Below are 13,539 nucleotides of genomic sequence, written 5' to 3' on the forward strand. Positions count from 1 at the left end.
TCCCCTTCACCTGGTGACCTTGGTGCAGCTAACTGGCTCAGAGCTCACAGGGAATTTAATGGTGCTTTCCCTCTGGGTTGCTCAGCTGGAGGCAGGCAAAGCAGGCATCTCTGCAGGCGGTGAGTGGGCCTTGCTAGAGGAGTGGCTGCTTTGTGCAACCTCAGGGCCTCCCGCAAATCAGGCTCAATCGCCTTCATTTCCTGTGCTCAGGGAGATTAGATACTGCCTAATCAACGCTGATTTTTTTTCTTTTCTTAATATTTGAAACTACCAAGTACTAGTTGCCATCCTAGTGGGTGGCTTTCAGAAATCCCCTCTTTTCTGGTGTTTGACTTCTTGTGAGTTTCAAGAAACCAATCTATTTGGAAAGAACCCGCACTTAGAAGTTCTTTGAATTGTTGTGAAGCCTTGGCAGGAAGTGACTTGGGATCTGGGTTAGACAGTCTTGTCTCACTCCCAGGAGAGGTGGGAGTAATGAGGTTAAGGTGCATCTGGGAATGGGTGTGGCTTTAAGTCATTCCTGTGGCCATTTCTCCATGTGTCAAGTTTTACAGACGCAGCCCGATCTGAAATCAGAAGATGTGTCTATTGCACATTGGTGGTGTACATGCTCTGCTAGGTGCTCTGGGAGTCCCTGGGCTGGCCGGGACAGCCTTGATAGGCTTTCTCATCTCAGCCTAACCTGTTGTAACCTTTAAGTAGACTGAAGAACAAGCCAGGGAGACTCCGTAAGAATTAAATGAGTTTTACACATTTTCTCCAAATAAAACTTCTGAGATGTTTGGAGAGGGGCTATCTCTGCATCGTTGCATGGGAGGTAAAAATCTGTCACTTCAGTCCGGTCGGGAGACAGACACTGGCCTCCTTCCTTGATTCTTCTGTTGTGTTTTTAGAAGGGGATGCCCATTATGGGTCAAGCACCATGCGTACTGCATGATGTTCTATTTTGTATAAACTTCATAATGCCTCCACTATGTGCCAGGAGCTTCTGGATTATCTTTTAATCTATTTGGCAACAGTTTGAGGTAGATTGCTATTATAATCACCATTTCTTGGCAGAAAAAACCAAGGCACAGAGAAATTAAGTACTTGCCACAATTTCTCAGTCAGTGAGAGCTGAAATCTGAGTCTAGGTAGTCTGACTGCAGATCCTCTTAGCCACTTTCCTATACTTCTGTGAAACAGGTATTGATATTCCTGCTTTACAGATTTGTTACCTGAAACCCAAAGGAGTCAAGCAACTTTCCCAAGGTTCCACAAGCATTAGGAGCTGTACCTACAGGCTATCTGTTCCAAAGCCTATAACACTTGCTTACCGTATACTGGTTAGATAGTGGATACACTAGTGTAAAAGACAAAATGTTTTACAAGTCTTTTTTTTTTAAAGGGAAAGAAGTCATCTCCTCCCTTTCTCCTCCCCTCATTCTCAATTTCTGCTCCCTAGAGGCAATTATTTCATTTTAAGACTTTTCTCCTATTATTTACTCCTAGTTACTATTTATTTTTCTCCTATTATTTCTAAACACATGTACACTAGACTTTTCCGTTTTAGATATGTTCTACTTACTTTCACTGAAGATGAGGATTTCATCCTTTTAGCCTGTCCCTCCTTCCTCCCTCCCCCCGCACCTATTCAGTATAGTTACAATTTTAGGCTAGTTCAGTATTCTCTACTTATATTATTAGGCCTATGTGAATACTCAGAGCTGACCCATGTTGACACTGTATATTTTTATTTAGCTTTTTGATTTCCCTGAAATATGTGTCATTTTAAAACATTTACTTGTTTATTCTCATACTCTGATAGAAATGTTAACATCCTTTCACTATGATCAAGCTTATCAGGTAAACTTTCATTTTTCTATTCTTGGCAATATTTCTCCTGAATCCCTTTGCTTCCTGTTCCAACTTAGACTGATGATTAAAAAATATTATATAGCTGTTATTCTGGGAGATTAACTGCCTGTCCATCCTATCTGTAGAACTCTGCTAATCTTTTGGACTACTTTCATGTCACAGCTTCCCTGTGAGATTTGAAGGTCAAGTGTTACAGATGGGAGAAAACAAAGCATGGGTTGGATGGGGTAGGGAAGAGAGCGAGTGTCAAAGTTACATAGATACAAGTGGCAGAGCCTGGCTAGAACTGGGCTTTTCTGATTCTTAGCCTTGGCTCTCTGCAGGAAGCCACAGTGCCCCCTGCAGCCTGGCACAAATGAACATTGTTGGTTCTGGCCAAGTTCACCTCAAAAGTTCCAGATTCCATGGAATGCATGGTGGCAGGGACTTGATCAACACCTCCATCTAACTTCTTTCATAAATGGGAGATATGGCTGAGCACTAGGCTTTGAATTGTACTTCCTGAGCCTGCTAGTTAATAGTTACGCAATTTTGAGCTGCTCACATAATCTCTCTAAGCCTCAATTTCCTCACTTGTAAAGTAATAACTGCTACTTCATAGGATCATTGTAAGGATTAAGTGCCAAAATATTTTAAAAAGTATATCCTAAATGCTTAGAAAATGTTAAACACTTTTATAATTATGGTCTAGAATTTCTCAGTAGATAGTAGTACTTTTACTATTAGACCTCAGTTCCTTAGTATCCTTGAGTTCCTGAACCATGCTAGGATTTAACAGCTGTGTACAATAGAATTTTCTAAATGAGTAATTTGTGCATGTGACTATTGGTTAATAAGATGTCATTCTTTAGTTCACCCTCCCCAGTCCACCCTCCAGGGACTGATGACATCCCTTGGCCAGCAGAGGCCAACTGACCAATACTAAAATACCATCTTTATCTCCCAATTCTTGCTCTTTGCTGATTTCTGGCTTTTATATTTTTTCAAATTATCAATTGATGCAAAGATGTTACGTTTTCTGGGTCATACTTTCCTTGGGAGAAAGGAGTTTATCTATACCTCACCTAAGCTCACATGCTTCATGTTACTGTCCTTTCTAGTACTATTTCCTGTACCAGTTTGCATTCTAGAACAGAAGGACTGAATAAAGAAATATGATTCAAGTTTGAGATGGACTTTTGGGGACAGAACTAATGAAGTGTTTTTTACACTGTAGGTCATGACTTGAGAGGTTGTGAAATCACCTTCGTGAAATCACAACTAGCACTTAAAACAAAAAAATATTAACCTGGATCACATACACATAGTAAGGAAAGCATTGCTTTGTGAAACTTGTTTTAATTATACATGTGTATATACATATCTGTTATATATACATATATTCATTTGTGTGTGTAAAATGTGCTGACTTGCAATTTAAATGTATTTACTAACATTACAGTTGAAAAAGTTTGAAAAACGTCAATGATTTTCAGTAAGTTTTGTGTGCCTCTGTATCTTAGTTCCTTTGTCAGGTCTCTCTTCTAGATAATCCTATCCAAATTAAAAAAACAAATACAAAAAAAATCAAAAAAGCAACCAAACAGTACTCATGCATTTTCCTCTTAAGCATTTTCTGGGCACCCATTACATAAAGATTCTTGGATAAAGATTACTACTCTCAAATCTACAACCTTGTCAGGGGAAACAAGAGGTAAACTGAACATCACACAAGTTAGAATAATTGAAATGTTAGAAGGTACAAGTAATAAGAAGGCAGGATGATTTCACTCTGTCAAAGTTATCATGGATGGCTTTATGCAGCCATTAGGCCCCAAATGTTAATAATCAGGTTGTAAAGGAAGGGCTTAGAAGTATGATTTTTGAGGACTAATAAGTAAAAGTTTGGCTGGATCATATGAAAGATAGTTTTAGAACATGTGCTATAAAGGCAACAAATTCTATTTTGCACTTAATACTTTAATGCATTTGGATCCACAAAGAACCTGTTATGATGTTAATTTACTTTAAAACATTTCAGCATAGTATGAAAATTGTGTTATATCCTAGGAGCAGTGAGTTGCCTTAATCACAAAGTCACACCCAGGGATGGTCTGCTGGCAATCCAATCAGGAAGAGCATGCTTCACAAGTGAGTACAAGAGTTCTTCTGTTATCCATAGATCAATATAGGCAGCTTTGCTAATTAGCTTAATACATGTCAAATGTGTTTCCATTGGTGCCATGAGTGGCTTGCTAATAATCTTAATGTAGACACAAGTTCTTATTTGTGATTTCAGTACTAGTATTCAAGATACTAGTAGACTGGCTAAAAACAAGTCACTGTTCCAATTCAAGAATGTAACAAGCTCTGTAACTTGTACTTGTGTAGGCAGTACCAAAGGCACGATTGCTGAATGTACCTCTGTGAGCCTAATATTAGAAGACAACTCTAGTCACCTGATGTTGACTACATAGGTGACAGAATTTTGCACTCAATACTTGAGGCATATGTTATTGTACTACTGCTTGTTAATAAATGTTTAGTAAGTGATTCTTGTGAGGTAAATTGAGTGTAAGTTTTACTTGCATATTAAGCAGGTAGTGGATACTGTTATCTGCCAAAAATAGTCTGAATGGTAAATGACCAACTTGGCTGTCAATATGAACAATAAGATGTCTGGTACATTTAAGTTACTCCAGAATAATATCAATCACCAACACCTATTTATCAAAGCAAGTTTATTTGATTACTTATTCCAGACAAATAATGAGGCTCATGTGTACAACTAAGAAATAAGACAATGCAAATAAAGGGCAGGAAAAATGAATATGAACTATACAAACAGCTACCTAGAAAGGAAAAGCAGCTGTATTCATTTTATATAACACTGTGGAGTGATGTAGCACCATTTACCTCAAAGATATCCTAAGTACTTTATAAGGTAATTATGTGGGTCTTTGCTAAAATGTAGCAACAGCTTAAAATTATAGTAAGTCTGATGATAATCTTCTGTTCAACTAACTTCAAATATAAAATATCAAAAATTATTTCAGAAAAAAAAACAGGGAATTTGGGAAGGATCTGACCTTGTATAATTCTTTTTAAAAATCCATAGTTACCGTTATTGAGACTGATTTTCTTCCATCATCTGCACTACTTATCACTATCATCATGACCTAAATTCTAAGCTTTGGAAGATTTAATAGGTAGTTAATCATTGAAACACACATACAGTTTTATTTATAAAAAATATTTTTTAAACTAAAGTTCTATTTATTGGTCTGTTCAGTCTGTTCTGGTCTGAACATGGAGGAACAAGAGAACTTTAATGCTGCTGAAAACAAAGCATTAGGATGTTTAATGATTAATTCTACTTTTTACCATTGCTAATGGGCATTCTGAGCTATTCTAATCAATCTTAGGTTGAAATTTATTAAACTGAAGTTTGACCCTGTTGACGATTCTAAACATGAGGATATTTATAAATCCAATGGTAAGCGTTTTTCTAAATACTGATGAAGTTTCATCTGAAATATATAAAGAAACTTAGAAATTTGGTGTTCCAGCATCCTCCATCAGCCCACTTTACTATTTAAGAGCCACAGTTAATTTTCAGAAATATACCACAGAAAAATCTTATGCCCAAATATCTGGGATTATTCAATTCTGGACCCCTCCTTTTTCTAGGGTCATGGACCATTTTGAGAAGATGAGGAAAGCTATGAAATCCCCTCAGTAAAATGTTTATTAATCACTACTTATATATATTTGCAAAGGATTTCCTAGGGTCCATGATACCCAAGTTAGGAATTCAGATTTCAAAGCTGTGAAACAGTGGAAAATAAGTTTAGCCCATTTCAACATTGCCCATCTTCACTTCATTGCTGCTATGGTAAACATTTTAATAATGTTACTAAATCACTGCCTTAAGACAAAGTTGTTCTTATTGTTAGCACCAATATAGTCTCTTAAAATTCATTCTCCTGCCCCAATTTTACAAGGTTTTAAGCCATGTACCCTGTCTTTCAAATTGTCCCTAAGGTTAAACTAGCAGATAATTGTTTTCCTTTGATAACATACTATTTTTCAGAGCCAGTCACTAAAAAGTGAGCAGATTAAAATTTAATTCCCTTGTGAAAATGAATGTATCTACATAATGAAGAATATGTTATCTGACTTTATAAAAATATATTTCTAGGTATAGTTTTCACACCTAAAATCAAATGTCTCTACTTAGTGTTCTGAACATACATGCAACCCAGACCATACTTTCCCTTTTATTTACTTGGAACCAGCACAGTGGGGAGCTCCTACAATGGTAACAGAATGTACTGAGCATTTTACCTACTGTTCAGATAGAAAACACTTCATTTCTGACCAAACCCACCATCTTAATAGGTTACCAAATAGGTTGAAAAATGCTATCTATCTCTGAGGAGTCTAACATGAACCACTGGCTGTCTTAACCTCATGCTGAATAGACCCTTAAAACAAGAGAAATGATTATACTATAGGACAGAGGTCAGGCCTATTGTTTTCTTATTAAAGAAAAACTCCTCTAGTCACCCCAAAGATTGTTTATATAATAGGGTAAAGATATATATATATATTTCTTAAAGAGACTCTGAAGACTGATAATAGAAGGGGATAATATCTAGATATTAAATACAGAAATGTAAACACATCATACATATGAAATTTAATAAAATCCCTTACTAAAGAAATTTTCAAAGTCTGAAGTCAGATGACAGTTATTCAGTCCTTTCATAATCATTCTTCTTTGCTCGAATAGAATATTTGTAGAACAAATGTCAAAATATCTGAATAAAGGAAAAGGGTTAGCTAAGAGAACAGCTTTGCCAAGAAAGCTACAACTTGGGGAGATTTCATCCTTGTCTTCTGATATGTAAAAAGTGAATAATGGAACAAACATTACCTTTTCCTTGCTCTTCTTCTAAGTAGTTTTCCTTTGTACCTTTTCCTTGCTCTTCTTCTAAGTAGTTTTCCTTTGTACAAGTTAGACACTAGACTTTTCATTTCAGAGACCTGGGGGTCATAGAACAGGAGTGGGAGGAGAAGGATACTGCTCCCTGACAATCAAAACTCAAGTATTTCAAATCAATGGTACAGGGCTCAGAAGAGAAAATAGACTGCTATTACCCCATTGGCTAAAAGGTGTTCCATGAGTCCTATAAAACACACAACCAAGTGTTTTCCCTGCACTATTCAGATATGCCATTTTGTATTTTTCCTACTGGACTTACTAAATGCTGAGTGAAAGCTGAAGAAGGTTATACCAGCATTTCTGGCTGTTCAGTCTATACATTTTCATTTTAAGAATAATTCAAGCATAATCCATATTTTAAAAAATTAGACTAAAGAGAGACAGTAAAGGTTTTAAAGTTTTCTCTTTGAAAAGATGGTATCTTACAGTACATACAAAAATACTCTGAAAATACATACGACTTCATTTACAAAACACTGGATCAACATATTACAAGAATTACATGGTTATGGATTTTAATAAACTGAGCATGCATTCATGAAACTTAAAAAATATTAAGAAATGCATTGAAAAAAGCAGTGTAAAAAAAGACAACTCATAGTTAAATAAAAATTACAAAGGTCCTGAGCCAGTTAATGATTGGTAACAATGTCATTCAAAAATGCCTTTGTTTTAATAAAACCCACTGCTTATTTCTGCATGCCTAGTTTGTAAAGAAAATGTCTGAAGTTGTAGGGTAGGTAATGGTCAGGAATTGTCATGCCAATTTAATTTTACACCTCAAAAATACAAGTTTGCCATACTTAAAAAGTATCTTATTGTTGATGCTAGAATGAGTTGCTCTTCAGTAAAAAATACCAATCAACTAACAAGAATGGCATGAGATAGGATATGTAACAATTTCACCATTCATATACTGACTTTCAGTAGTATCCTGGTTATATTTTGATTCTTAATAAAGATGCATTTTGAAGGCCTCCATGGGAGGCAAAATATAGAGAATTTATGGTGCCCAACTCTTATGTAATCACTGGACTAATCCTCCCTGGTAACTATGCAACATTGGACAGAAAGGCACAAAAAAATTAAAATATTCCATGTACCAATCTGGAAAAAAATAATTTAAGTCAACAGAACAGACAATAAGTACATCTACACAAATGAGGAAATCAGAAAAGATACCTCACATTCATTTATCTCTGGTTTCACAAAGTGGCTTCAAAGCTAAAGTAAATGTGTTAACATTTGGAAAATTACAAGACGATTTTTTTTTTTGTTTTCAACTTTTCTAGTTCTGTACAATGATTACAACATAAGACAAAAAAAAAAAAAAAAAAGTTCAGGACTTGTTTTATCAGTGTTCAAAGAGCCAAGAACTGGTTCCCATAACAGAGAAACAAGAATCAAAAGTTAAGGCAGTGAAACCTCCAACACAAAGCCATAATATTATAGATGACAATTTGATAGCAGGTAATCCTCAGAGAAGTGTATGTAGCAATCAATGAGAGAATGCTACAGCATCTGCAGGTCAAAGTGTGAGAGTTCAAAAACCACTTCAAGGTTGTTAAGCCAATGACTGTAACTTTCACCTTATTTTATGTACGACAGCCACTTCTATTTTTAAAAAAGTGGCTGCATCTGTGTCACTATATGATTGCATATTCACTTAAGTAAGGAGGCACTGCTTTTACCGATTAAGGGTCAGTCGAATGGAATTTTTGATGACACGGATGTTATTCGCTGGAACTGGGGATGATGCATCTGGTAGTTCTTTACTGGGTAGTCTCTATTAGAAAAAAATAGAAACAAAGAAGGAAAAGCAAATAAGGCTCAACTAGTAAGCGAGTCATAAAATTGAGTTTTTCTTCAAATCCTTGATGCTCCTACACACTTCAAGCTCATGTTGAATATTTTCTCTCAATGTTCACAGGCATTTCTTGTTTGGGGACTTTTTTTTTTTTTAAATTTAGGTGAAAAACAGATAAGGGTAGAAGTGTGAGTGTATGTATAGGAAAGAGGACTCTGTTAAATCAGTTGCCAGTTCTGGACTGAGAAAAGCATAAAGAGAGTCTTCCTCAAAGTCAGGCAATATTAAAGAGAAATAGGCAGAGCCTGGTCACTAACAAGAAACTCTGAGGGGGGAAAAATAAGTGTTACAGAGGACAATTTGATATGCAGTTACATCCCTCAATTCGTTTCTATAATAAATTCATGAAGAACACTGGAGATACTTAAGTGTTCAGAAAAACTGACTTTGTAGTCAAGCTAGGTAACGTCGGTGAGGTGAAATTCAGGGACATCTATACGAAGGCTTTTGAGGATACTAAAGATTATTATATAATGAAGGCAGAGTCTAAGAAATTGACAGAGACAGACGCCTAAAACAGAGTTGTGTGATGGAAACAGTATATTAGCTTCTAGTCATGAGATGACTGCAAGAGTTAATTCTCTCATGTTACCTTGGCTAAACAATTATCTATATCATATCCACATCCAAAATTTCAGACATGTATAAAAATAGAGAATAGGACAATGAAGACTTAGATGCTACAACCAAGACTCAGACATTAACATTTTGCCACATTTGGTTTATGCCCTTATCCTTTATACTTGAAATATTTTAAAGCAAAACCCATACAGGTTATTTCATGCTTTCATACTTTAATATCCATTTCAAAAGTTTTCTTATCACATGTAATTACTCATATTTTTTGTAACCCTCTCTTATGTTAAAAGGAATTTTACAAATTCTACAACTAATAAAGTATGAGGACACTTTCTACTTTGCTTTAGAATGGCTAATACATACTGGGGAACCTAGCAGGGTGACAGCTGACTGTGATGAGAAGCACTTTATTCTTTAATTGAGGGTGAAAAGCCATTTTGTACGTTGCTCAGCATAAACTCTCAAAGAAGGGCTTTCTTTGATTTACACAAGGCTGAATTTTGAGCACCTGCTTATCATCTTACCATGCTTAATACCATATTATTAGTTTCAATGGTAATTCTTTGAAAATTAAATTTTTAAATTGAACTTTAGGGGCTGTTTAGCTCATGTTTTAAAGGTACTTACTATATACACTGGTTATTTGGTTCCTTCAAAATATTAATTAGTATGGTTCCTAACTAGCAAATCTAAAGTTTGACAGTAAGCAGTGGTGCACAAAAAAAGATATACTATCAAGTGTTGGTAAGAAATTACTGTGCTGAGCACTACACTGCTTCTTTAAAGATAAATAAAAAACAAAAGCTGAACATAATCTGAATAAATTGTGAAGTCTTAAACTACTCCTCCATCTTTACTTGAGGTACATACATTTAGGATCATATACTTTGCTATTTCCACTTCCAATTATACTGCTGGTCTTCGAGGATAGTGACAAAATCTTATCACCCTTTTCCTTCACCCAGTGCTAGGCTCTTGTACATTAACTACAAATTTTAACCTATATATATTACCTATGAATAGGTTACCTTTTTGCGTGATGTATCAATAGTTGGAATAGGCATACATTCTCCTCCAATGGCATCCTAAAAAATAGAAGAATTATATACAAGTGAAACCTTTCTTTCCTACATGCAAACGCTTATTTCTACATGAAATAAGACATACCAAAACTTGTCAGACAGATCTAAGCTGATCCACTTTCAAATACAGTACTTTTTCTGATACATGACTCTACAAGTATTTTGAAGCACACTATTAATATATTTACCACTGATTTTCTTTTTCTGTTTTCAGCAGCACGCGATTCCTTAAACTTTGATTCAAGTCGAATAAACTAAAATATAAACATTAAAATGATTGCTATTATTACCTATAAAAAGCATACAAAACCGATATAAACTGAGGAACTAGTGATTAGGCTAGTATCAAAACTACCTATAAACATGGGTTGATTATAGAAGAGAATTTAAATTAGATTGAATTCAACTGCCACGCTTAATTTCTACAGTTTGAGTGATCTTTCAATTTAGTTTATAACAAATAGTTTTACCACCCCCTACTGGAGGCAAAGGATCTGAACAGTATAACACAATAAATATTTAGTTCCCAATAATGACTTCTGTGTAAGTCAAGGAGAAACTTAAACCAATCATTCAAGTTTTCAGACATATTAGTAATTGGAATTTAGGATGAACAATCAGTGTTGTTCCTTTAAGGTTAGGATAAAAAATCTAGTAGAACACTAAGATAGCTATGGAGAACTGTGAGTTTCTTTAGTACTCTATTAACTTCTAAAAAATCAAAGATCTACTACTGAATCACCACTAAAGTTGTAACTTTACCTTTTCTATGTCTTTCAATCTCTTTGAAGACCCATCTATGGATGGGGAATGGGATCTCTTGGACATAACATTCTTAGTTATATTTGACATTCCATTTAGATGTGGTTGTCCCTGGGCAGGGTTGTGGGGTGTTGTGATCCTAGGAATAACATTTCGTCCTACTACAGTAGGAATGGTGCACACAGCTGGGGGTGATACAGCTTTTACCACAGAGTCAACTTCTGAAAAGGAAAAAAGATTTTAGTGATTAAATATATATGTAGTAGAATCATTACTTACAAAAGTTTAGGTACTTACTTGCACCAATGACTGGAATAGATAGTCCTTGAGCTGGCAGGACACTCAGTGGCTTTTCCACAATTACAGCAGCAAGCTCAGCATTATTCCTGTTAAAAGTGTTAAATTATCATCATTAAATGATTTAAATATTACTTATTTAAGACACTTATTTTAACATTTAGGATTATTTCAAGTATTACTACTTTAATATTTCATTGAAAGAAAAGGGGAGAAAAAGGCAGAGGATTCAGTGAGAATTAAGAGAAAAAAATCAAACAGAAAATGTCCACTGCCGTGAACTACTCTATTCCCACATATCCATAATAAACCTTAGGCCAAGCCCCACAGGAATACCACGAACTGTCCAGTGTTTCTGCACAAACTATCTACTGGTAAAATAAAATTATTTAACAATTAAAAAAAGGTATTTAACAAAAATATAGAAAAGTTTATGTTATCCTCAAATAAAATGAAGGCTGATAGGGCAATTTTGAAATACAGACCTTTCTGTTTCTCCTGAAGGTGGAACATCAGGCTTGGAAGGTTTGTTTGTAGACCCTGGGGAATTAAAAGGTGTTCCGTTATCAGTGTCTCTGGAGCTATCCAAACAACTGCCATCCAGAGATGATCTTTTGGACTGCGGTCCACTTGAACTTCGATTGACATCAGAAAGACTTTGCTGAAAGAAGGGAAAGCTTTTAGGATTTCAAAAAGCAAGTGAGAATAATGACTGTTTTAATTTCTAAGCTACATATAAAACAAATTATTTTGTGATTACTGATGGTGATATTTTGGTCCTAGACTGAATTGTCTGTACCGCCCCTCTTCTCAATAGGTTTGGGAGCTGTAAGAATGCAAATGTTTCCAGGAACCATATTAGAGAGTAAGATTACAGACTCACCTTTTTCTTCTTTTGAAGAATCTCTGCTGGAAGATAGTGATGAAGTTGTTTTTTTTTAACATGAGTTGCTTCAATTTTCATTCCCTCCTTTAGCATGTTTATATTGTTTGCCTGCCTGTACACTGTAACGATGTCAATATGTTAAATGGAAACATCTTTCTGAACCAAGGGTTCCATTTTCTTTTCTGAAATGCATACTCCCCATCACCACACAAACACAATCATACACCCTTCTTACAGATCAATATTTCTAAAACATCTTCACCAGGTCACGATTCTATTCAAGCACCAACTAGTTTTCTATGTCCAACTTCTAAGAGTTTCCCATAACCACATCATTGACAAAATAAATGTACGCAAAAGGTTTTATTCCAAATCTTGTTTTCTGCTATTTTTCCCAAAAGGCAGTCTCTTCTCATAATTACTCGCCCAAGTTTAAGTTAATCTTACACTAAATACCCAAGATTCAAGTTCTCCCTCTCCATGAAGCTGCCTTTACTACACCAATCGTAGAATGTCAGATGTCGCAAACCATCTAAAAGTACATCCTTATTGTACAGGTGGGGAAACGAGGCTCAACAGCCTTAAACACCTGTGCTGGGATCAGAATATACGCAGCCCTAGATTCCCATCCCAGTGCTTTTCATATCTTATTAGAAAATCAGTTTCATTTACTGATTTAATATTTAATTAATGTATGTTAACTGTGAATACTCAATTAGATTATAAGCTTATTGAAGACAGGATGGGAGGCTTCTATTGCACAGTAAGTACTATGAAATGTGGTAAATTATTTAATCTCTTGAGGCCTCAGTATCTATCTGGAGAATATTTTATAAATATATAATAAAGTTTCTCAACCTCTTCCTTTTTGAAAAATGAGCCCAAATTAGAATAGAAAAATTTATGTTTTCATTCCAGAGTGCTTATAAAAGAATTGCCGGGAGTGCTTGTTCAATTTGCAGATTCTCTGGCTCCACTCCTAGAGTGTGATTCAGTAGTTCTAAAGTGATGCACGGGAATCTGCACTTTCATAATAAATGTGAGGGCTAGTTCAAAAGAATTTAATGTGTTGACTGATATTTATTTCATGCAAACAATAAAAATCAAGTCATCTTTATGACTGTGATTACAAACCCTGGCTGTGCATATTAAGAATCACCTGTAGGGTTTCTTCAGTATTCCTTTTGTTTTAGAACAGATAACACATTCACATGGTATAAAA

The 13,539-nt window shown here is 35.3% G+C and overlaps 1 protein-coding gene across 2 annotated transcripts in view; it reads right to left on the reverse strand.

The window, feature by feature from the left end:
- Positions 1–13,539, reverse strand: part of PAPOLG (poly(A) polymerase gamma) — a 40,724-nt gene that overhangs the window by 5,639 nt on the left and 21,546 nt on the right. The window contains exons 16-23 of one of the 2 annotated variants that reach the window (XR_003045657.1): positions 12,315–12,436; positions 11,917–12,092; positions 11,432–11,520; positions 11,135–11,355; positions 10,561–10,626; positions 10,319–10,375; positions 8,536–8,630; positions 6,776–6,885 (exon numbers count right to left, since the gene is read on the reverse strand). Coding sequence is in view for 1 of the 2 variants with exons in the window: in XM_015587620.2 (XP_015443106.1) it covers positions 6,873–6,885; positions 8,536–8,630; positions 10,319–10,375; positions 10,561–10,626; positions 11,135–11,355; positions 11,432–11,520; positions 11,917–12,092; positions 12,315–12,436 (839 nt within the window). In the remaining variant the exon portion in view is untranslated. Of the gene's footprint in view, positions 1–4,560; positions 6,886–8,535; positions 8,631–10,318; positions 10,376–10,560; positions 10,627–11,134; positions 11,356–11,431; positions 11,521–11,916; positions 12,093–12,314; positions 12,437–13,539 lie in introns of those variants that run through there. The other variant, XM_015587620.2, reaches the window with a different exon arrangement.

This window comes from Pteropus alecto, unplaced genomic scaffold (genome assembly GCF_000325575.1).
Source record: "Pteropus alecto unplaced genomic scaffold, ASM32557v1 scaffold131, whole genome shotgun sequence".
Lineage (NCBI taxonomy): Eukaryota > Metazoa > Chordata > Mammalia > Chiroptera > Pteropodidae > Pteropus > Pteropus alecto.